This window comes from Aegilops tauschii, chromosome 2, assembly GCF_002575655.3.
Source record: "Aegilops tauschii subsp. strangulata cultivar AL8/78 chromosome 2, Aet v6.0, whole genome shotgun sequence".
NCBI lineage: Eukaryota > Viridiplantae > Streptophyta > Magnoliopsida > Poales > Poaceae > Aegilops > Aegilops tauschii.
In genome coordinates this window covers 85,682,367-85,708,727 of record NC_053036.3, presented here as the reverse complement: position 1 = coordinate 85,708,727, position 26,361 = coordinate 85,682,367, and the positions used below count along the sequence as shown (strand labels likewise).

At 44.0% G+C, this 26,361-nt stretch overlaps 1 protein-coding gene across 1 annotated transcript; it reads right to left on the bottom strand.

Annotated features, from left to right (window-relative positions):
• Positions 1 to 138: 138 nt before the first annotated feature.
• On the bottom strand, positions 139 to 3,069 carry LOC109744567 (probable glycerol-3-phosphate acyltransferase 3). The gene is made up of 2 exons (XM_020303733.4): positions 2,298 to 3,069; positions 139 to 1,268 (listed from the first exon to the last, which is right to left on the bottom strand). Exons 1-2 carry the CDS (start codon positions 3,048 to 3,050, stop codon positions 360 to 362), a joined length of 1,662 nt encoding a protein of 553 aa, XP_020159322.2. The 5' UTR covers positions 3,051 to 3,069; the 3' UTR covers positions 139 to 359.
• Positions 3,070 to 26,361: the final 23,292 nt, after the last annotated feature.

The window sequence follows — 26,361 nt, the reverse complement described above, 5'->3', positions numbered from 1 at the left end:
TCTTCAACTATCATGGCAGTACAAAGAACATCAAGAATAAATAACGATAACTACATCCATATATGTAGATCACCTAGCGACGGCTACTATCACTGGAGCGAGCCGACCACGCCTTCTCATGCTTCACAATAATTTTTCAAATCTGCTCTCTTTAGTCCTTTTTTCAGTATGTACATGAATTTTCAGACATATATCAAGTGAAAAACATAGAGACATAGAGTATAGGTAGATGTTCATACACCCAGGCCAACAATAAGTCCATTTACAAATACTGGTGAAAAGAAATCAAAGTAATAAAGAATTACTCGTACATCACATGATAACAGATGCATGCATAAAAAAATTAGGTGCACACCTAGCTACTTGTTGGCCTTCACTTTGACGATGCCTTCGTTCCCGGCCAGCATCATGTATTTGTCTCTCCTCGTCTGCTCGGTGAGCTCGAAGGCAAGCGCCTCGCCCAGCACACGCTGCACCCGGTTGGCCACGTGGATGCTGTGGCTTTTGTCGCGGCCGTGGCCGTCCTCCTCGCCGTCGGCCATGGTCGTGGTGTCGACCGGCTCCAGGAACTCGACGCGGTACTCGGGCCGCGGGTTCATCATGAAGTAGAGCGGGTCGAGCACTTTGGACGCCGGCTTGGTGGACGTACCGTAGAACATGTCGACGCGCGTCTCGAGCGCGACGGGGGTGACCTCCGCGGCGAGCTCGGCGAACAAGGGGCTGAAGCGGAGCAGGTAGGGCTCCCGGCAGGTGGTCCCCTCGGGGCACACCACAAGGTTTCCGCGCGCCAGCAGGCCCGCCATGCGCCGCCGGTCCTCGTCCCGGTCCCGGGTGAGCCGCGCCGTGCGGATGGGCGCCATCAGCTCGGAGACGGGGCTCACGCTGTAGGTGACCGCGGTGACGGGCTTGCGGAGCCCAGCCGCGACGGTGATCGGGTCTAGGAGGGTGCGGTGGTTGCACACGTAGAGGCGGCCGCCGGCTTTGTTTTCGTCCATGGCGTCGGCGGGCGGTCCGGCGATGATGCGGGAGCGCATGCCGGTGAGGGCCCCGATGGGGACGGAGACGCGGTAGGGGAGGAGGCTGTATGCCATGCTGCGGACGATGGCCAGGAAGATGCCGAAGGGGATGTACGTGTACATGGCGATCGCGGCGGAGAACGTCGGCGCGAAGGCGAGGCGGCCGTCGTGGAAGACGAGGGGCTTGGGGTACTTGTCCCTCGGCAGTGCCTGCCATGCCGCCTTGTCGGCCTCGCTCACAGCATAGGTTTCCTGCAGTTCCAAGGTGCTCTAATTTAGTAGTGCATAGTTCATATATTACGTGAAGTGTAAATCTCTGGTCAACTACTTCAACTGTACCATGAACATAACCATCAATATTTTATCTCGCTAATATCTTTTACTTAGGAACCTAAATAACATGTTCTCAGCACGACACTTTGGTAGGTTCTCTTTGCCACCAAACTTCAACTAAGAGGAGGATAAGCATGCCTCATTTCTGGAGCGTGAAATATGCTCATCTGCCCCAAGTTTCACACCAAACGCCGCCTACTCTCATTCCTTTCTACAAGTCATCTACGAAGTCAAAATATTGGCAACATGAAGTTTAATTTATTTATTTTCCTTCTACATCCTTCGTAATTGGTAGTAGTACTGACGACGTGCATGTACTCCACCGTACTATAGAACCATATAGTACATGGCAAGCATGCATGCATATGTCTGGGTGCTACTCGTACTTTGTAAATTCATGATTCAACTTAACTAGGTAATTTCTGATTTGTGCATATGTATATATAGTTATATCTTGAATCTCAAACTTCTTTGTTACACTGTTTAGAGAACAATATTTTATCATTACAATAATGTGGTTGATCTAACATGGCTAACTTGCACATACATAAGCATACACATCCTGGCTGCTACGTGAATAGTGTTTTCTTGTGAAAATTCCTACCTAACATTACCAAATTTCACCTAAGTAACCATGGATTGTTCTCTATTCTGACCTTTAAATTTCTTACTGAGAATATCACTGGGATGTGCATCTGTCTACCTATAATGTGTGCTCTACTATCTGAATATTCTGTATTTCCTTGTAAGCAAAAAAGATAGAGAATGTCTTGCATATGAGGTTATGTGCACAAATAAGGTTAATCCTATATAGCTTGTGTGTTATTTTATTTTGAAACACCCTGATATCATTTCTGTAATTAGTCCTTTGTCCTTTCATTTCCTAAGTTTAGTTTCCTTACTGCAATAACATATTCCCTACTTGCCTGGAAAGATAATAAGACTCACCTTGCAATTACGGGAAAATAAATGGTGCATCTTGCCGCCAACTCCGACAAGCCCAACCCCTTCGTCATGCTTGCCCTTGTTCATCATCTCCTCTGCGGCCACCGCATCATCTGCGATAACTCCGATGTAACGCCCGGCGACCACCATGACCTCCCTTCCAACTACAGTGTCTACACCAAGGTACTCCTTCAAGAACCCCTCGACCATCACCCTCGGGAAGACCGTGCTCACCGCCACCACCGTCCTCGCCTTCTTCACCGCCTCGAGCCCCTGGCTGGCCACGTCTTCCAAGAAGAGCTTTGGCAGGACGGCCTTGCTAACCCTAAGGACCTCCTTCTCACGCAGCCCGAAGAAGGACACCATGACCATGGCCTTGAGGCGCATGTCATGGCCGAAGAGGCACATGAGAGGATAGGTGAGCAGGAGAAGGAGGCCGCGGAGGAAGCCGCCGGCCTCGACGGCCACGAGCATGAAGTAAGGGAAGGTGGATAGCCGCGACATCAGGAGCCAGGCCTCCACGTCGACTATCACCGTCTGGCCCTGTAGCTTCTCCGTTGGCGGTACGGCCGCACCTTTTGCCGTGCTCGAGCGGCGGTGGTGCCGGCCGGAGAGGGTTCGCCGGAGGAGGCGGCGGATGGGGCTGAAGGGCTTGTGGAAGGGATACGGCTTCTTCACCATGCTTGGGCGCGCGCGGTGTGCTCTTGCGTGCCGTCGTGGTGGTTTTTGCTTGTGATGATGAAACTCGGAGTGCATTCGGGTGGTGTACTTATAGGGAAGGCGGCTATGCGAGCACTCGGCAGGAAGCATCTGAAGTTTGACCGGTCTTTGTTGGGTGGGGTTAGCGGAACAGCTAGGAGAGTGCTCGAGCCTCGCTTTGGGGCAGTATGGTTGCAGCTGTACGTTGACAAACTGCATAGTTTTTCAAATGGACAACGTACCTAAATATACAAACAAGCGTCCACGTAATAACTGTAGGATAACTGAAACCATACCACGTGGGCTAATCCTCTGCCAGACAAACGCGAGCCTCCAACGTTATCGCCCCGCCACGGCGCCACGTACGTACAGCAAGCAGAGGACACAGAAAAAAAAAAGGGGGCTCGAACAACGGCTAGCATACCCAAATGAAGTTATCGACCATGCCACACACGATAGTAACAGTATGTACATAGAACAAGAAGGCAAACATATATATAAACTGGCGCCGATTTGATTTTGCGCCACATGATTGTGTCATGGTCCGTGTAGTGGAATAGAGAGGAGATTGATTGAATTCTTGATTTATTGCTTAAGCCTCGCGGGCGTATATATAATAAGTATATGATTTTCTTTAAGTACAAGACAAGATAGAGTAAATCGTACGCTGTTCTATGTTTTCTAATCAATCATGATACTCAACAGATTGGTGCCATACATTGCTTAAGCCAACTCCAACGCGATGACCCATTTCGTCCTTGTTGGTCCGTTTGGGTTCGCGAGGCCGAAAACCACAGTTTAATACGTTGACCCAACCGCAAAAATTGTCCATGTGTCGTCTATCTGGGCGCATTTTTCTGCCCCCAAATTTAAGCGTGTTTGCGTCTACATGGACACGAGACGGATGCGCCACACGTCCGCTCAGTGTCGGTCTTGGGCCCGTGTGCCTGGGCCACACGCCCGTCAAAATACCACTGCCGATCTTATCAAATAGCAGGCGTGTGCCTGGGCCACACCGCTATGAGACAATGTAGTCCACGCACGTCCTTTTTAATGATGATGTCGGGGGGGGGGGGGGGGGGGCAGTCCAGTCTACTTATTCCTCCCAGTCTTCATCTTCTCTTGCCCCCCATTCGCCCGACAAGCAAGCCCTAGCCGCCACCATGGGCTTCTTCACCAAGCGCACCAGTCTGGTCGTCAGCAGGCCAACTTCACCATTGCTCCAAGGCCGGCATGCGCGCGCCTCTACCGCCCCGTCCATCGGTGCTGCTACCACCGGCAGCATCGCATCCTGGCACCGTGGTCAAATGTTAATTTGCCGCACGGCTGGCACCCCAACCACGACAGGGTGACCATTTCAGCGGTGCCACAATCTGCCCGCGCGCGGATGGATGAGATCTGCCGCTGCCTGCTGCACTCCCGGTCGAGCTGCGCGGCCATCCAGACTACGCGGCGGACTCGCCAAACTGGGATACTTGGTTCTCCAGCAAGCACGATGTCTTTCGTCGGCAGAGCTTGGCGCGCGGGCTATGCACGCTCCACCGCCGTCGGTGGTGGTGTAGGAGGAGGACAAAGCCTACCTTGTGGCGCTCGAGGAGGCCAACAGGCGAGCCTACGAGGAGTCGGAGATCCAAGAGATGGCCCGTGGCCTATGCTCGCGCAGGCAGTGGCAGACTCCATGGCTGGCGTGGGGGCCAATTGTGCCGCCACCACCCGCGTCTGCAACTGACGGGGCGAGTGGCAACACATCTATTCGTTAACGAGCAAGGTGCCCATCTACGCGTCGTGCCCGCTTGTTTGGATGAGCGCGACCGAGGAGGAGGAGCAACAACATGTGCATGAGTGGGGGACGCGGGCGGCGGCGGAGCGCGAGATGGATGTGGAAGGCGAACTGGAGGCCAAGCAGCGCAAGCTGGAGCAGGAGGCGGTGTAGCAGCAGCCGCCGGCGCTTGCTGCCTACCAGCAGGCGTTCCCCTGGGCATAGGCGCCGGCGTACGTCGACCTCACCAATGAGGACGAAGACGATACCGAGATGCGTGGCCTCCTAATCCACAGACGATGACAAAGATGTTTTATTTGTATTTCTTATTTTAATATTTTTAGTTTTATTTAATGTATGAGCTGGAGTTTCGCTGGCTTTTTTATATATTTAAAATCCTATGACTGCCGTAAATCTGGAATGTGTCAGCCGCGTCGGGTGCACCTACGGCCCGCAGACAAACTGGACATGTTCATCCGTCTGGCCAACGCAAACAGACAAAAAATAGACCAAATCCGCATCTATTTGCGTTGGCGCATTGGAGCTGGCCTTGGGGCTTAACCCCTTGTGAATTTCTGACTGAGAAAACATTTGGTAGTGACAGCACAGTCCAACCACCACGGCTCTCATGTTTTTTTTACTTCAAATATATTTTGCTGTATCTTTTGAGTGGACAGTCCAATTTTTATTCCATTTGCACATTCTTGTTTGTTGTAACAAGGGCTTTAAAACTAGACCGCTCTTGAACACGTTCGAGCAAGTTGTCGAAACTTGATCAAGTTTCAACTACTAAAACTTGATAGGAATGAATGATAAATTCACTAGCTTCAAAACTAAAACGTAAACACAAACCCTAAACCTTAAGTTTCTAAAACTGAGACTTAATATAAAGACTAAACCATAAACCCTCAGACATAAACCATAAGTCCTAAACCCAGACCCCTAAAACCCTAAAAGCAAATGAAACTTGGTAAACAGTAATATTATTACTATCAAGTTTGAAAAATTGAAACTTGTCAAAAAAAATTGTTGAACTACATTCAAGATTGGTCTAGTTGGAAGGTTCTCATCACAACAAACACAAATACACATATAAAATTTAGTTTGGACTTTTGATTCAAAAGATATAGTAGATTCAAATTTAAAGATGAAATGAAAATACATGGGAGGTTGGATGGATGACGCATGCATCTCTGGCGAAAGCTGCGCCAAAAGCATGCATTGTTGGACCCTCGCCCTACAGTAATCAAAGGCCTTAGCACCAAACAAGTTTACGAATCTTAAAGCAATTCGACGGCCGCATGCATGCATGTTCCCATCCTTGCGTACCTTTGCGATTTTCCGACCTATGAACAGTAGAAACTCTTGTCTTGAGCAAGCCTACAATTCCAACAGATACAACATGTAACAAAAATGTTTTGTAAATATAAGTCTTAGCATAAGAGTGATAACGGTTTGATCTCTTTTTTTTTTTGCTAAAAGGACAAAGGAAATATATTGAGTAGAACAAAACCTTACAAAAACACCACTATGGAAGCTGAAAAGTACACCCAAATATTTGGGTGTCGAAGTCTTCTTTCTCCTACATCTATCGGCGGCGCACCATGAGCAATGCTCGTTGCTGCCTCTGGGCCACCGTCTCGAAAAAACAAACTTGTTTAAACTCATAAGCTTACACATTCAGTAATCGGAAGTCGTTGATGTAGACTGGAAGACTGGCGGCCATGATCCGGGTAGCAAATCGCCGCCCTGGAGAAGAAACTGTTGGAGAGGGCAAATAACCGCCGGCGGCTATAAAAAATTTCATGCTAGGGTAAATGTTTAATGGGTGTTTTTCTAAACCGGCAGTTGTCACATTTAGCTATCAACGCGGTTTTAGAAAGGGATTGCTTTTTTTAAGGGTAGAAAGGGGATTGGTATTTCTCAATCAACCCGCAAACACTATCGTGTCTATGCGGTTATTCGTGCAAAAAAAAAATCTTTTTTTCATGACATTTAAAAAAATTGTCCTATGGAAATGTCATCGGATTGAGATCTACCCACACTCTTAGAAAAAAAAAAAGAGGTCACTGTGCATTGGTGAGAATGCAAAGCATTTTATGTATGAAGCGGATTACACACTTAAGAAAATCAGGTCGTTGCGCATTAGTGAGAATGCAAAGTATTTGGTGTATGAAGCGGATTACATACAATAGGATTGGTATGGCGCGTGCTAGGCGCCGGCCGAACGGCCCAAACTTTCGGTCGATAGCGCGTGCAGTGCCCAATTGACACAAAAACAGTCCTTTGATCTGCCTCTCGTCCAAAAAAATTCATCTAGAATGCGACGCACAGTCAATCTCCGCTTTAGGCGCACGAGCGGCCCAGCCGACCAACGAGGGACCTCCGGCACCATCCCGGCTCACCCTCGACGATCGCAACTATCTCAAAATCGGCTGCAGCTCCCGCGCCAGTAGATACAGCTTCGCCGTCGACCAGATGCAGCTTCGTTGTCGTCCCTCCCTTGCAGTTCAAATCCCCTGTCAAGATTGCAGCGGGAGCAAATCTTGTTCACTTCTGGCGAGCCTGGCATTTGAGAAATGATTATTTTTTTCGAAAGAAGAAGGAATATAGTATTTTTCGTATAAAAAATGCACTAACAACTACACTGTGACTGCCGCTGGTTTGCACAAAAGACACTAAAGATTAACTCTAACACGAGCATTCCAAGGTACGCTGACTTGGTAGTCACGTGAACAGTTTTTTACCTCCCGGATCATTTTTAGCCTTAATTGATCACATAAAAGAGTTGATGACCTAAATCTGATCAATTTCCGATTTCGTGGACTAAAGAGTTAGACCACTTTGAGTTAATTAACATTTCACTCTCTTCCTTGTATGGACATCCCAAAGCCACCCAATAACATTTGGTCCTTTTGGTTTAAATGTGTAAAAAATAGAAATATATTTCTAAAAAGTACTGTTAACAAAGTTTACTAATTTAAACTTATGGAAAACATAAATTTTAATTTTATAAAATTTTCATCATGGATTTGAATAATGTTTGGTGTGTGCTAAAAAATGTTCTTGGTGTATTTGGCAAATGTTCTTGCATCAAAAAAATATCCAATGTATGAAGCTCTTCATCATGCATTACAAACATATTCACCACGTTATGGAAAAAACAATCACCTTGGAAAAAATGTTAACTATACATAAAATAGATTTATAAATCGAAAATACAAGAAAACAAAAACCACGCAGTCTGAAATTCCATTTGATGCACATATAGTGTTAAATAAATGGTTGCTACTTTAATTTCTCGCGGTTTTGTTTTGCTTCCCCTTTAGGCGGGAGTGCAGCAAACCCTCACCCCACGCGCCTCCGAACGACCCAAAAAATGAGTGGGGCGTGGAACCCCCTGATTTTTTTCGTTTTTTCTTTCATCTTTTCTGTTTCCCTGTTTTTGCATTTTCACCTATGAAAAATGTTCAATATTTTCTGAAATGCTCCTCAATTCAGTAAATTTCACGATTTTGGAAATCTTCCTGGATTTCAAAACTTTTCATGAATTTGAAAACTGTTCTTGTTTTAAAACAATATTTCAATATTTATACATTTTTAATAAAATAGTAAATTATTCCTTAATTTAAAAAATGTTCATGATTTTTTAAAATGTTCTCGGATTTAGATATTTTCTAAAATTAAAAAAAGGTGTCCCAAGAAACAGTTCATCAACTCGAAAATTCTAAGACTGAAACTAATTCCAAATTTTAAAAATGTTCAGAAATTGGAAATTCTTTCCGAAATTCCAAAATGAATTGGTTTCTTAAAATGTTCACAAAATTGACGGATAAAAGAACGAAAAAAAGGAAAATGAAATAAAATAAAATAAGTAACATAGACAAGGGAAAGAACTGGTTTAGGGAAGGTGGCAGGTTCAGATTCTAGCAAGACCTGGAATGGGCTGTCCTCCTAACAAGACAATCTCGTCAGGCGGTGTGCATTTTGCCGGTACAAAGGATATGCCATAGAATTTATCCTTAGCCTCTAATGGGCCTGCTCAAGTAGCAGTGTTTCTCTTTTCTCTTTTTTGGTTTACTGTTTTTACTTTTGAATCCCTTTCTCTAATTCTTTGGTAGAGTATAATTATTTATATATATCAAAACTTTTAATAAACGTATATGCACAAATGGTTTTTCTCAAAAATTAATATATCATCAACTTAATGATAATAAGAAAATGTTTGTGTGTTGTAAATATATTATCACATATGAAAAATTAAATAATCATATATTGTTAAAAGAGATTAATATTTTTCTATATAGTGTTCACGGATTTTGAAAATGTTCACATATTTTTGTTTCCATGTTAATCAGTATTCATCTTTTATAGTGTTCAAAATGTTTATCATGTATTAATAAGTTTGATTTATGTTTAGAAAATGATTAGAATTATTTTAAAAATGGATCATGTATTGAAAATGTTACCATGGTGTATTAAAAAGTACATATCGTTTTGACTTTTTTTCGTGTATTGAAAAAAAGTTCAAGGTGTATTAAAATGTCCAACTTGTATTTGAAAAATGTTAACTTTTACAAAGTGAACAAAATTTAATAAATTTCTTATTAAAAGAAACAACAATGCGAAATATTAAAAAGAAAATATAGATGAACTAAAAAATAGCCATAAGAAAAGTAAGAATATATACATAGAAAATATTATCACAGATAAAGAACTAAAGTATTCATATATTGCTAAAAGATGTTCACCTATGTTTTCCGAAAGGGTTCATAGATTTTGAAAATGTTCATATGATTTGTTTAAGTGTTTCCTTGTTTAAACAAATAGTTATCTTGTATATAAAAATATATCAGTTACTAAACAAATTCAATGTATATTTAGAAAATCTGCCGCACTATTAAAAAATTGCTATCATTTATTTAATAAATGTTCTAAATGTATTTGAAAAGTGTCCTTGATCTATGAGAAAAGTACACATGTTTTGAATTTTTTTTTGCCATGTATTAAAAAAATGCTCAATGTGTATTAGAAATAGTCCAACTTGTATTCGTAAAATGTTGACGTATATAAAGTTCCACTTATAGAAATATTATGCATTTGTCAAAAAATGAGCACATTTCCTCATAAAAGAAAAACAAAAGGAAATAGGAAACAAATAGGAGAAATAAAGAAAAGATAATGAAAACATATGATATAAAATAAACTAACCATTATAAATTAAAAAATATATTCTTGTAAATTAATAAGAAAAATGAATACAAAAGAAATAAAACAGAAAATATCTGAGACGAATATCACCCGCCCCCAGCAAAACAAGAGAAGAAAATCACCCACCTATGCACGAGCCTTGGATTTGGATGGCGATTTGGCTACTTTTCACGAGGTTTTTTCTACCTTCGATAACTAAAGTATTCAGTATAGAAGGCTACCATATTGCTATGAAACAAATTTCAGTCATAGAATTATGACACAAATATGTTTTAGCCTTGGGGTGTGTTTGGTTCAGAAACGAAGTGGAATGGAATATCATTCCACTAGAATGGGTCGGTTCAGTTCCTGCGTTTGGTAAGTGATATTAGATAGAATGGAACGGTGCCATTTCGGTGTTTGGTTTATAGAACTAAAACATAATGGATTGGTTAGAAAGCTAAAATGGAATTGATTTTATCCAGTTCACCTCTTCCCTGAGAATGGTGAGAAACTGAGAATACCTCTGACATATAGATTTTTACATTTTGAACATATTGCCCAAAATCTGAATTTCCAATCATTTTTTAAAATCAAACTACTGCTAATGCTCTATCACGCAACAAGTAAAAACCACAACGAACATGACAGAGTGGAGTGCTAAATTAAAAAATTCAAACGGTGGATATTAATGCATCTGTGGACGACATGCATAGCACCATCTAGTCCATCCGTCCGAAAAAGCTTGTCCCAAACTTGTTTCTTAAATGGATGTATGTGGACGACATGCATAGCACCATCTAGTCCATCCGTCCGAAAAAGCTTGTCCCAAACTTGTTTCTCAAATGGATGTATCTAGCACAACTTGATGCTAGATACATTTGGGACAAGCTTTTTCGGACGGAGGGAGTAGAACACAAACAAATCATCTTTTACGGAGAAACTCATGTTGTTGTCTGCTCGTCACAGCTGACTGCTACTGGTCGCCGCACGACAAAGAACTCACACCACGGCGGGCCGGTCACGCTCGATTTCGGATCTGGCATGGGGAGGCCCAGCCGAGGAGACCGGCAATGAGGAGCTCGACGGCGCACCCTCGCCAAACAACTTTGGAGGTCGACGGTGCTGCGCACCCGTTCGCTCATCCGAAGGAGCTCCTAGTCCGCCGCCGACTGTACAACCGCCACGCTTCGGAGGAGAGGAAGGCTGTGCTTTGGAGGAGGAATAGAGGAGGTAGCCGACGCTTCAGATCGAAGGAAGACGGCTAGCGGCGCAGATCGGGCGAGGACGTCCGGCGGCGCAGATTGCGGGAGGAAAAGAGATGGGGGAGAGGAGCCGTTCGGGAGGGAGAGCAGAGAGCGGCCGTTCCACGTGATACCTCTGATTTGGAGGTATCACCATATGGGCCGAATATTCCCTTGATGGGAACGAGTGTGTTCCATTCCATCTATGCACCAAACACTAGAACCACATCTAGGAACGGGTCCGAACCATGTTGTTCCACTTTGTGACTGAAACCAAACACACCCGTATGACGTGCCTATTATGATGGGCCGGTTTCAGCATAGCTTTGTCACAGAAAGTATTCTAGGATGAACGAGTGATACCTCATGATGTTACATGGTGTAGTAAAAGACCAAACTTTTACTAGTATGTGATGGTCATTATATCATATGATTGATGTAGGGACGGAACAAATCAAATGCAAATTGAACCGTGCCCTTCCCACATCATTTTTCATATTTTCAAAGCAAATATGAATCTGAACCCAGATGTTATCAGATATGAATGCAAAGCGAATGTTACTTGAATATGAATATGAATCTGGATGGTATCAGAAATGAACGCAAAGCAGATCTTAAAATTTTATTAGCGACACATTGCGCATAATAAATAAGCCAGTAAATATGTGACATAAAATTAGACTCATGATAGACAGTAAGTCAGTGATGGACTAATTAGCAGATAAGTACTACTATAATACTCACAATATTTTCTAAGATTTGATCACACAAAATTAAAATTTCACCACTTGTTAGGTTTTTACATTGGATAATGGGGGCCATGAGTCCATATTTTTTTATATTGGATAACATAATTCTGTTGGGATATGGATATATCCACTTACACATCCAGATTTACTTCAAAATCAACACCACATTTGTATTTTAATCAATCTGAATATTTCCTCGCCATTTTCATTTTAATTTGGCTATGGATATTGACTTCTAGATGGGACTTGGTTACAGAAAGAATAGAAAGGCAATCGGTGCAGAGAGGTGACAACAATGGATTATGTATTAGAACTTCCTTATTAGTTGTTTGGTTTATCGATATCATAGTTCCAATTTTCCTACCTAATAAGATCGTATATCCTTGATTCGAATGGCTATGGTTGGCTGCCCCCTATCAGTGCACATAACAACCATGATAATTACAAATTGCAAAACTTCCAAGATAACAATAGAAGAAACATGCACCACATAAACAGGACCTCGTTTAAGTGCCATGTACAACATCAAACATACATTGCTTTTGTGCTTCTTCCTCTTCGTCCTTTGCTTGAGAGAAACATCTCATGATCCATGGACGAAGGTCTGCATGAGTAGGTGGGCGAGCCTACACATTATAGGGCTTGTAAGCTCGCCTTGGGAGTAATTGGAACAAAGTAGGTCGATCCAACCGCATCGATCATGCAACTGTACATGTTCATGCAACGGTACATATTCATGCAATTGGTCATGGTGCATAACCCACTCTGTGGCACAAAAGCTCACGAGATGGGCAGTGAAATTATTGAAGTGTGTGGCTGATCTTTTTTCAACGGTCACCAGGGAAGTGCATGCATCCGTTTCCGTTTCCGTATACAGCACAACACAGGAGCCAGCCAACCGGCTAGCTAGCTTGGACACATCGGGCGTGCGTCCAGGGCCTACCGCGTCGACCCAGCTGGCTCTTGGCACCGCGTCTTGTCAGTGCAGTTAAATTACTCAAGTAAATGGCGTGCAGAAGCCATTAAAACCCCGGAACCTGGAGCGGAGAGAGCGTGTGTGTGTGCTCCTGCCTACTTCTTCCACCACTCCTCACCCCATCCTCACTTCCTCTCCCTTCCAGCGAGCTCTCTCACACACAAACACACCCGTGGGCGGGCGGTGGCGGTCATGGGGGAGTATGAAGCGGGTTTCATTGGCGGTGTACAGTGCACCGCCGGCTTCCTGCTCGCGGTGAGGATCCTCGCCTACACCGGCCGGATCATCCTGGCGTTGATCCGGAAGCCGCAGGCGCATGGTGGAGCCGGCGGCGGCCAGGCGGGAGGCGCAGGCGCGGCAGCCTGAGCTGGCGCATGCTCGATAGCCCAGAGGTGAGAGGCATGCAAGTTCAGTGTCGCCTTGCGTGCGTTTCGTCACTCGATCAGCATCAGAGTTTAGTTGTAATAATGGAGTTAATTGGCAGCTGGTGGCCTGGTACTCATTAGCAGGGGCATGCATGGTCATAACTGCAGTCAGCCAAGCCTGCCACTGCCAGTGAGATTGCCTCGGTAATTCGTTATTAGTCTAAAAAAAATGATCGCTTTTACGTTGTGGCAAAAGTCATAGCAGAACGTTGTCGTTGACTCCTTCATGATGATAAGACTTGACATGAAAGCCTTGGTCATTTCTGGAAGACGTATGATGAGAAAAACTGTACGTAATTTTTTGGCCATAATTTACCAATTAGATGTTCCCAAATCAATGGATTTTGTATGCCTCAAACTTACAAATGACTAACTTAATTTTCTTGACATAATTCAAGGAAATATATGTGGTCCAATACAACCTCTATGGTCAATTTAGGTACTGCATGGTGCTAATAGATGCATCCGCGTTTGTTATCTACACATAACCATGTCTTTGCAAAATTAATTGCTCAAATTATCAACTTGTGAGCAAATCATCCTGAACACACGATAAAAACAATAAGAATGGATAATGCAGCTAAATTTAGTTCGCAAACATTTAATGATTATTTTTTGACTTTAGATATCCATCTAGAACATTCAGTACCCTATGTTCATACTCAAAATGAAATGGCTGAATATTTAATCAAAAGACTAAAATTAATACAGTACTCCTACTTATGTTTGTGTTTCTCCCCTGATCTTGCTTTCTTTGGCGACAATTACAGGAGCAGTTTCTACTGCTGCTGCTGCTGCTGCAATGTTAATTGACCGGTTGATGTCTATCTAACTGCCCATCTCCTGCGCGCGATCACACTCACATGCCCCTGATTCCACCAAATTATTAAGGGGACATTCCTCGTGCGATTAGAGAGAACATACGGGCTTCCCCTAACCCCTCTCGGTCCCCGAACTATAGGCAGCCATGCGTGCCGGAGGGATTGCAGAAGGGCCGGCCTCGGTAACTCGTACTATAATCACCTCCGGCAGTTAGAATCTTGACGTTGTACATAGCGAACCGTCTTTATAAGCACCGGTTTAAAAAAAACAATGTGAGCACCGAGTTAAAAAGAAAATTTGTAAGCACCCCCTTCAGAACATATAAATGCTTCAACGAATCCTGCAATAAACATTATCTCATTCACAACCGGTCTATTCTGTTCAAATTATCAGGCACCGGTCGAACCCAAGTGAATAGACTACATAAAGGAAGAAATAAATTTTAGGTGAAACAATCCAATGTAGGAAGAATCCGTACCTTATATTGCGTACAATTTATTTTCTTTCAAAATCTTGATAACAAAACATGGCATGATCGCCTTGGTCATCCTGGAATAGGGTGTGATGAGAACAATTATAATTAATTATTTTCGTCATAATTTACCAATTAGAAGATTTCCCAAATCATCCGATTTTATATGCACCGCATGTGCTACTGGGAAATTAAATATTAAGCCATCATACCTCAAATTTTAAAAGGAGTCACTTAGCTTTCTTGAAAGAATTAGAGGTGATATATGTGGTCCAGTACACTATGGACAGTTTGGGTACTTCATGGTGCTAATATATGCATCCATTAGATGGTCACGTATCTGTTTATTATCCACTCGTCAACATGTCTTTGCCAAATTATCGAATTGTCAGCAAGTCAACCTTGAACATGCAATAAAAACAGTAAGAATGGATAATGCCACAAAATTTAGTTCATGCACATTTAATGATTGTTTTACAGCTATAGGTATCCGTCTAGAACATTCGACACCCTATGGTCATATACACAAAATGAAATGGCTGAATATTTAATTAAAAGAGTGAGACTAATTACTAGGCCACTATTGCAGAATTGGAATTTAGCTGTTATGGACATGCGGTTTTACACGCCCAAGGGTTGATACAAGCAAGACCAAGCTGCAAATGATGAAACTTCCACGTTTCAAATAGTATGTAGCAATCAGCAAAGTATTTTTCATCCGGGAAAATTTGATTGTGTTGTATACGTACCAATTCAATGCCAATTGTAAAATACTTAGAACCGCTAACATGGACCTGTTCATAATCCAATATGCTGATTAAAATTTTGACGAGGAACATTTCCTGGCATCAGGGGGAAAAACAAACCATAAAAAATGACAGGAAATACATTGGAATGTTACAGGCATTCGGTCCTTAGATCCACGTATGAGTGAATCTGAATGTGAAGTTCCGAGAATATTAGATTTGCAACACAAAATTGTTGGAGCTGACATTGTCTTTGTAATAAATGTATTGGCTAGACATAGTGCAACTCCAACATGATTTATTGGGTAAGAGTAAAGAATATCTTAAGATATTTGCATGGTACTAAATAACTTGGTTTATATTATCAAGAAAATCAAGAAATGACCCTAATTGGTTATATTGGCCTTGGATAACTTTTTGGTCCTCGTAATGCCAGGTCAAAACCGGGGTTTGTATTTTATATGATGGAACTGCTATTCCATGAAAGCAACAAAGCAAACTTTAGTAGCAAATTCCACTAACCAGTCTAAAATAGCTATGAAGCCTCACGAGAGTGTGTATGGCTTGACAGACTGATTAGCCATATTCAAACATCATGTGGTATTGGTTCATTAGAATCACCAACCATTATCTACGAGGATAATGATGCATATGTTGCTCAGATGCATATGCCTAGATTTGAAGTAATATCGCTAAACATATTGCTCCAAAACTTATTTTTCGTCATGTATTACATTTTCTTCTGGAGGAATTCATATTTTGCAAACAAAATCTTGTAATAATCTTGCAGATTTGTTCACTAAGTCTTTACCAATAGCTTCATTTCAGAAATGCATTCAGGGCATTGGTATAAGACGATTACAAAATTTCCAAAGCTTAGCAGGAGCAATTTCCTAGAACTAAACTTACTAATTATCATCCGATAATAAATATTTTACTCTTTAATTATGAGTTTTTCTTCAAAAATTGGTTTCTCGCGTAGGTTTTAATGAGATAAATGATTAGTATATTAAATTCCTATAGTTCTCCTTATATTTTACCTGCGTGAATTTTGAAGAACATAAACAATACTAGATCAAAGATTATCGAAAGTTTCAAGATCAAAGACTATCAAGAAAATGCAAGACTTTCTGGCAGTCAAGATATAAGAAGATTATCAAGATAATGAAGCTAAGAAAACAACGTTGTCCAAGTGCATGTGTCAAGGAACCAAGGCAGTTTAGTTGATTCTTTAGAATATCCTATCTGACAATTGGAATCTTGGGGTTGTCCAAACGTTGTACACCGACATTGTAAGCACCCATTTAGGATCTATAAATATCTGAACAAATCCTACAATATAGATTGCTCCATTCACTTCAATCTCTCTGTGTACAAGTTTGAATGCCGTCGGCAGGCAGGCTCTCGATCCATGATGGAACATGGATGGATCGAAGGCTCCTTTGTTCACACGAAGGACGTTGGGGCAATGACCTCAGGGATCACGTCGGTATGAGGTGGCAGCGGCTACTTCTGCATCATGGCATGGCCGGCCTCCTGACGGCCATGGTGATGGTCTTTGTTGGCCTTACATCCCACTCATCTATTAGTGCCACACCCTGGCCTAGTGTGCAGGACTAGTAAGCGTGACGGTCGGAAGATTTGTTGCCAAGACGGTGTTTGGAACACACTTCATGTCCGGTGTGAAAACCCTCGTTCTGGCCTTTATTGGTCGAACACAGTAGCAGTAAGTTGCGGAGTTATCTTATTGAAGACGTTGCCGCGGTGACGACGACGGCATCGATGCACATCCCTTCCTGAAGCGTTGCCGCGGAAGAAGTCGACATAGTCCTATGTATTACATTCATGTATTGTAATGTTTCTACCGTAATTGCTTTGGTTATGTACTTCACTTGGGACTGAGGAAGAAGATCTCAGCAATATATATGGTGCCGCGATGAGCAGCTATTGAACCCAAAATTAGGTTATTCGGGCTGCTTGATTGCTACTGGTTGTGACTCCCTGCGCCGCAGCAGAAGACTCACCTAGGTGTGTTCATGGGATCAACTGATGCAGAGGCCAAGGGTTCCAACCTCTTTTTCGAAGAAAAAAAAAACCCTTCAATCTCCGTGTTCTCTTCAAATCGGCACATTTCTGAAAGGCACGGTATGTGGCACAAAAGCTCATGAGATGATGGTCATGTCTTGGCGGGCACCGTGAAATTATTGAGGTGCGTGGCTGGTCGACGGGCGCCTAGCCACCATTTCCGTATGCAGCACAGGCCACAGGGGCCAGCTACCTACCTTGTTTCGACACATCGGGTGTGCGTCCAAGACGACCTACCGCGTCGACCCAGCTGGGTCTCACAGCACTTTGCTACGCCTTGGCACCGCGTCTGCAGCAAAATGACCCATGTACCGGCCAGAGCGCAGAGAGAGCGTGTTCCTTTTAAACCCCTCCTGTGTAGTCACTTTCTTCCACCACTCCTCACTCTTCTGCTCTTCATCGACCCATCGCACCCTCCCCTCTTCTGCCCATCCAATCACGCACGCACGCGAAGCTAGTCCTCTAGTCCATGGACGAGTACGGATGGGGTTTCCTTGACGGTGTGGCGAGCATCATCCTTTTCCTGTTCGCGAAGGGCGCCATCGACGACATCGGCCAGTGCATTCTGGCCAAGATCCAGGCGCGCGGGAACCCGCAGGCGCAGGCCGGAGCCGCCGGCGGCGGCGGCGGCCAGGCGGAGGGCGCAGGTGGCGCGGCGGTCTGAGCGGCGCGCTACCTCCCCGGCGAGCGACTCCATCAGTTCATCAGTTCAGCCAGTACGTCGTCGTTTCCTTGTTGGGTTTGTTGCGAGATCGCGGGCGTGTGCGGCTCTGTTGGTGGCGCGTGTGTTTGGAAACCGAAGTTTACTTGTAATGAACTTAATAAGCAGCGTGTGACTTGGTTGACTCGTTGATGAGGATAGTATGATCTCTACGTTTAATTTGGTCATTTGCTGCTGCTGCTGCTGCGTGTTTAATGTCAAGATATGATATCTCGCCGTGGCGTCCATCCCCTGCGAGCAAGCGCATATGTAAATTGAATTCTACAAGGCCGTAATTATCGTCTGTGGAGGAGTATACCACTATACCTACGACCCTACGTCTCCTTCGTGTGGCTGCAGTTCCGGCCACGCCCACGGTGGCCGTGGATCTGGAGTTCTGGATAGTTACATCGGATATTGACTACAATTCCCAAATTACCCTTTAGTTAAACTAGAAAAATTGTCCGTGCGTTGCAAGACAAAAATTCTTCCATGTCCCTAGCTCAGTAAATTTATTTAAAACGATGTCGGAGATAACCCAGATGAATACGGTCGATGAATCAACCACAATCACTTTTCTTGGTCATGGCAATTTTTGTGGTATATTCAGGAGAAGTGATTCGGCCTAGATAAATTTAATGCGTTAGAATTAAAGGTTAAAAATTTGTACTACTTCATAAATCAAAAGTTCATTGGCATCCTAAAACATTGGTCAACTGGATGCTTTGTTTTCACTTCTAATAAAATCATTAACCGCATGCACGTGTACCCATTAGATTCAAAAACTGTAAGACAAAAAATAAACATGAACCCTTCACGATCCTACATGCATGCCGAACCTATAAAATGAACAATCAAACAAGTAGTTCAATTGGAAACTTACCACAATTGCAAGTATAATTGTTGACTTCCTCCTCTCGCTACATGCTTCCATGATCATGTATGTCTAAATTATAAGCTCAATTAACATTATTTTGTTTTTAAGCAAACGGAATCATAATAATTGGTATGCCAAATTTATCAATAATTTTTGTTGGCAATTTCTTTTGTAACAATGGTCATGCAAATAATTTATTTATGGAAGTGAAAATATGATTAACCTCGATATATTAAATCAATAGGAGTAGATGTACCATTGGCAAGAGAGAGAAAACACGTCAAGGTAATTAGCTAAATATCAACCGGAAGCCATTGTAGAATAAAGTGCAAACTTCATGGTTCACAAATCGTGTGCCTCAATTGTCAACACAGTCGTTGGACTTAGAACCAATCATAAGACAAAACATAAATATATTGTTTGCTCAAAACAAATGAAATCAATCATCCGCGAAATCAAACCGTAATACAATGTCCATCATGTGCCCTTTTCCCTTTTTTCTGGAATTGCCCAGACTGCTTGAGACAAGCTCCTATCTGCTAATCTACCGACCGAGCGGTAGGCATGTCCCCGAAATCCTACAAACCGGACACAATCCGGGGGGAGCTATGTGGATGTCCGATTGTTGTTACGTATGCGCCTGATCTCCACGCTCCACCCCCAAACCTTCTCCCCGTGAAGCAACGTTGTGCATTCATGGCGGTTAGGCCGCTCCAGAACGGACGTGACTCCACACGGCATTGATGTCGATCAGGGCGTTTCAATGCCGACGTGGCGAATGAGAAGCCCTCGCTGCCGCGTTGAAGCCGGCTGCCCGTCTAATCGCTTGGTCGTGCCTACTTAAACATGGCTCCGGCACCCACATCACACCACATACTCTCGTCTCCAATCACCGCACATCCTCTCCTCTCCGATCATCGTACATGCACTCCTCTCTACCCATCACTCTTTGGGTCGATCGACTCCACGATGATCGCCTCCTTCGACGACGAGGAGGAGGAGGTGGCGATCACAGACGAGGAGTACAAGGTGGAGATGAACGTCATGATCGAGCAGTCCCTCTGGTAACGTGTTCCAATGCCGCCCTTGCTGCCGCAAACCCGGGTCCAGGAGGAGTCGGCGTTGCCACGTCACCACTGCGTCAAGGCGGAGCCGCCCCCCCCCCCCCCACTCGTGTGCACAACCACGACGTCCAAATCGGACGCCGCGTGAAGGAGTCGGCGTTGCTGCCTCGTTGTAGTCTCGACAAGCCCGTGACGGAGGAGTTTCCCCAGCCAATCTCGAAGGTGTGTGGGCGCCTCCTCCACTACCTCGGTGGCCGCGGCACATTGTCACGAAGCATCGTTTCGGTGTAGGAGAAGACAACGTGGACGAAGCGGCGCGCTACTACCTCTTGAGCACTGCGTTGGTTTTCCCTTGAAGAGGAAAGGGTGATGCAGCAAAGTAGCGTAAGTATTTCCCTCAGTTTTTTAGAACCAAGGTATCAATCCGGTACGAGGCTACGCGCGAGTCCCTCGCACCTACACAAAACAAATAAATCCTCGCAACCAACGCGATAAGGGGTTGTCAATCCCTACACGGTCACTTACGAGAGTGAGATCTGATAGATATGATAGGATAATATTTTTGGTATTTTTATGATAAAGATGCAAAGTAAAATAAAAGGCAATGAAAATAACTAAGTATTGAAAGATTAATATGATGGAAGATAGACCCGGGGGCCATAGGTTTCACTAGTGGCTTCTCTCAAGAGCATAAGTATTTTACGGTGGGTGAACAAATTACTGTTGAGCAATTGACAGAATTGAGCATAGTTATGAGAATATCTAGGTATGATCATGTATATAGGCATCATGTCCGAGACAAGTAGACCGACTCCTGCCTGCATCTACTACTATTACTCCACACATCGACCGCTATCCAGCATGCATCTAGAGTATTAAGTTCATAAGAACAGAGTAACGCCATAAGCAAGATGACATGATGTAGAGGGATAAATTCATGCAATATGATAAAAAAACCATCTTGTTATCCTCGATGGCAACAATACAATACGTGCCTTGCTGCCCCTACTGTCACTGGGAAAGGACACCGCAAGATTGAACCCAAAGCTAAGCACTTCTCCCATTGCAAGAAAAACCAATCTAGTAGGCCAAACCAAACTGATAATTCGAAGAGACTTGCAAAGATAAACAATCATACATAAAAGAATTCAGAGAAGATTCAAATATTGTTCATAGATAAACTTGATCATAAACCCACAATTCATCGGTCTCAACAAACACACCGCAAAAGAAGATTACATCGAATAGATCTCCACGAGAGAGGGGGAGAACATTGTATTGAGATCCAAAAAGAGAGAAGAAGCCATCTAGCTAATAACTATGGACCCGAAGGTCTGAGGTAAACTACTCACACATCATCGGAGAGGCTATGGTGTTGATGTAGAAGCCCTCCGTGACCGATGGCCCCTCCGGCGGAGCTCCGGAACAGGCCCCAAGATGGGATCTCGTGGGTACAGAAGGTTGCGGCGGTGGAATTAGGTTTTTGGCTCCGTATCTGATCGTTTGGGGGTACGTAGGTATATATAGGAGGAAGGAGTACGTCGGTGGAGCAACAGGGGGCCCACGAGGGTGGATGGCGCGCCTGGGGGGGGGGGGGGTAGGCGTGCCCCCTACCTCGTGGCTTCCTCTTTTGTTTCTTGACGTTGGGTCCAAGTCCTCTGGATCATGTTCGTTCCGAAAATCACGTTCCCGAAGGTTTCATTCCGTTTGGACTCCGTTTGATATTCTTTTTCTATGAAACTCTAAAATAGGCAAAAAACAGCAATTCTGGGCTGGGCCTCCGGTTAATAGGTTAGTCCCAAAAATAATATAAAAGTGTATAATAAAGCCCAATAATGTCCAAAACAGAATATAATATAGCATGGAGCAATCAAAAATTATAGATACGTTGGAGACGTATCACGCGCCAGGCGGCATTCGAGAAGTACGGTGCTGCGCCTGCTTGGGTCTTCATGAAAACTGACCTCACGGAGGCTGGGCCCTTGACTGGTGTGTGACCCCCGCGGAGACGTCTGCATGGTGACTGCTCCTTCTCGATGGGGAGCTCACCAAGATCGAGGAGGAGTGGTCACTAAGCAACACCTCTGTCGTTGCCGGCAGGGGGAAGGGCAGGGCTCCCGACTTGGGTTGACGTTGGTCGAGGTGGCCCTCCGTACGGCGCAGGAGGAAGCCGGGCGGCTCATTCACGAGTGCCATGTGGTGGGCCGGCAGGGAGATCGGACCCCTCGCCATTCCGCCGGTGGAAGAACCACTCCGAGGAGGACGACGACATAGGCAGAACAATGCTTTTCCTCCTACCGCGTGCTACCCCTCTCATCTACCGGCCCATTGCACATGCTTCACCCTCCGGTTTCTGTTTTGAGAAGTTGCTAGTCTGAGCTAAATTGCAACCTCAGCACCTTTTTACGCGCCTTTCCCGATACAGGAAACGCGGTCCATGAGACCATCACCATGCTCTACTGAGCCACCCGATGAATCTCATCTCCTCTTTCCACTTTGCAAAACCTGCTCTCCGTTTCAACCTTTGGGGCGCGAGCGCTGCCATCTGATGCTGACAGAGGCTTTTCCCGAGCTTTACACACTGGTTAGGGCGGTGCGCGGTTACCTGCTGGATGCAGAGGGGTGTTAGGATGATCTCCACCGTGTGGGCCCAACGGCCCATCGGGCCCTTAGATCCGCGCCCTGATCGGGGACGCTCAACCCACTATGGGTGACGGGCCCCTGTCACCTGCACTATATATAAAGAGGTGGGGGTCGGCGGCTCGATCACGAGGTTCGTCGCCACGCCGTACACCCCACCTACATCCCCTATTGATCTAGGGTTAGTGCAGTGCTGACGCGAAGCACCGCCACCACTACTCTCTGCCGTCACCGGCCACAGTCACCATAGCTGGCACCGGACCTCCTCGAGACCAAGGAGAAGGTAATACCTATCAGCACTACTGGAATCCCCATGCCTACTGGATCAACAGGTTCTATCAATGGTGTCAGCCTAGGTTGGCGTTGTGGATTTTCGGTAGCAACAGAAATCCTTCCCTCCCCAAAGAACCCTAATTGACAGGGCAAAGAAAGTTTCCTCACTGGAGAAAGTAGCGCCGTCGTCATGGTCGTGCCGTTCCTCTCGATCCCCACACGCATCGGCAAGCCGAGGTGCAGGGAAGAAGAAGAACCCCACGGGGCAAAGGGCACCACCACCGAGCCGTTTGACGGCGGCGCGTTCACCCTAGAGGTGCTCGCGCACGCCGGCAAAGGGGTCAGCGGGGGCGCCGCATCGGAAAGCCGCCGTATCTCTCTCTCTCGCTGCCTTCTGGAGATGGAGGAATGGAAACGAAGGGGAAAGGGAAGGGGGCTTGCGCTGGCGCGGCTCGCCGCCATCACCGGCGACCGGGGCGTAGCCGCGTGCCTCTATGGCACTAGATGCGGTGGACGAAGGGAGATCAGGAGGGGAAAGTAAAAGAAAAGTCGCGGTGGCCGGTCGACGCCGACGCCGGCACTCTGGCCCAGCGCGGTGGCCGGGTGGGAGAGAAAGATGCCGAGAGCGAGAGAGGGATGAGAGCGGCGCGTGCGGGGGGAAGGGGAATGAACGAGGGTTTCGTCGCCAGCTGGTTTTGATCCAGTGAGAACATCGGGCGACCGTCCGATCAGATCAACCACCCAGATCCAAACGCGCGCTAACCCGCTGCAGGCTGCTGGGCCGGAAAGGAATCAGGCCAACTGGCCCACTGGGACGAAAGAGCCGCGCGGGCGCAGCCTCGCGGGCGCAACTGCGCGCGCTGGGCTGAGGCCTGCTGCCGCGCGCGCTGGGCACTGCCATATTTTTCTAAAAAAACAGAAATGTCTTGAAAAGTAAATAGAAAAGTTTATGATATTTTTTGCTTTTTCAGAAAATATAAAAGTTTCCGAAAAGTAAAATAGAAGTTTTTGAAAATGAAAATAGAAAATTTTCAGAAAAAGAAATGTTCATGAATTTTTACAAAGAAAATAATAAAGTTCATGAATTTTTTATTCATGTTTTTCCGCTACTAACAAAAATAAAAGTACTCTTTTAAAATAGAACTAAAGTAAAATATTAAATTGTTGCTTCTCTAATGCAATTTTGAACCAACCGGTTAAAATTACTTAGAGAGTAAAAGAGTACAAAATTGTTTCTGGATGGATTGAGAAAGTTTCCGCTGCAAAGTAAAAAATAAATTATCCTCCAATTAAATTGGAACCAACAGGAAAAATTTAATTTGAAGAACTGTTCTTAGCAATGTTTTTTCCCTGTGGGTGAAATCAGATTCAGATAGTTTTTGCTATGACAAAAGAAAGATATTTGTTTTAAAGTTAAAATAGGGTATTGTTATTTTCTTACCAACGTTGATGATAACAATACTATAATTCTATGAGTCTTATGTTCAAAGCTTAAATCTCTAATAAATTTTGTATCAAAGTGATCAATTTTCAGAGAACAGATAAAGATCAAGAAATGCTCTTGAACTAGAGAAATGTATATTTCTTGTTCCCGATGCAATAAAGTTTACGATGATGATTATTTCTTAGCAAAGTTGTTTAATAGAAATACTATCATCACATTGTTTACGATTTATATGCATTATTTCCATTTCCGCCCAACGGTGATATGGAATTAATGTAGAAGGATGATGTTTTATTCTAATTCTGCCCAATGATGATTTAGAATATAAAAGAAAATTTTAAAGTTTAATGTGCATATTTTTTAACCAGACCAACATGGGGTTATTTTTATGCTCATTATTGTTGATTATTGGCTAATTTTTCCCAAACTAAAAGTTTTCCATGTTTCATTCGTGAAAGCGAATGGCTGGGTACTTGTGACCCGAAGGATGACCAAGAAAGGTCATAACATGAGGGAGTATGTTCTCTCTAAAGAATTGCTTCAAAAGAAAAGAGATAGATCATTGAGAGTCTTGGTTGACGAATGTCTTTCATGTACTCTCTATGAAGAAGGTTTTTTCAGTCAACATGATATGAAATGACACAAGCAACATGCGTGTTTAATTTGACCAACGTCGGATCAAGCATGTGTGTCAAAGAGCATTCGGATTTATTTTTGAATTTGATGATTGAATATGCAGTCAAAAGAGCCACTTCTGGCATTTATGTCCCTTACAGGGAATTACCCGCATAGCGGGAAAAGATGATTATGATAAAACCCGCATGGCGGGAAAAGTCTGGGAAAATACCTGCGTAACGGGGTAAAGTTGACATAGTATTATATCAAAAAAAATCCTGTATGGCGGGAGAAATTTTGGCAAAGGACTTATCCTGTATGATAGGAGAAAGACATGATGACTCACGTGCTTTTAATGTGTCCCACTCTAGGAGAAAAGTATGGAGTAGCTATTATGCTTTCCTAGTATCGAATGTACACCTTATGTGTAACGGTCATTAAGCACTCAATAAATCCAAAGAGAATAAAAGTTACAGATGAACCTAAAGATAAGAATGGTATGCAAGTGTGACTTGCAAAAGTACTCATGATAAAGAACTCTGTTGAGTTTCTGAAATGGAATGAGGAAAAAGTACTCCCATACCAGTTAACAAATAACTTCATTTTGTATGAAGCAATCAGATAAATGAAGTTGATAATCGAAGTTTCCTTAATTCACAAGAGTTATGAATGGTTTTTCGAAATTGTGGCAGAAGAGTTCTTGCCACATTTTGAGGGGGAGAAAGAAATATGAGATAAATTAGGAACGATAAAACTCCCCTATACTTTAGATAATGTGATGCACATTATGCATCTAAAGTGACATTAATGAAGAATGTGATCGTCTGGGGGAGTACGACGGTCATAATAATACCCGTAAAGAAAAGAAATGGTTGTATTTCTGGATCTTTTACAGTTCCGAAAGCAGACTAAGGAATACTAAGACAGTGCTTAAAGTGCCATAAAGAAGAAAGTTTTTAACATAATAAACCCAAATAATAAAGTTTAAAGATACCCCAATTTTAGTGAAGATGGAGTAATCTGGGGGAGCATGGTATGAAAATACCTAAGACTCGAATAGATTGTATCTGGGGGAGCATGTTGTATGAACTATACAACACCTGTTGTTAGCTCTATAAAGGAGGAATGAGTAAACATGGATCTTGTGATAAAGGTCCCTGTAAAACCTATTGCCTCTTGGAAATGAAAGACTATACAATTAATTTGCCTCTTGGCAATGATAGAGCAACAACAGCCCCATATGAAAGAAGTGCCAGTACCTGAGACACAGATGGTTTCAAGGAATGA

Coding starts and splice junctions, on each gene's coding strand:
- LOC109744567 (XM_020303733.4), bottom strand. CDS start 3,050: ATGCACTCCGAGTTTCATCATCACAAGCAAAAACCACCACGACGGCAC. Junction 1,269..2,297: donor TATTTTCCCGTAATTGCAAG/GTGAGTCTTATT, acceptor TTGGAACTGCAG/GAAACCTATGCTGTGAGCGA.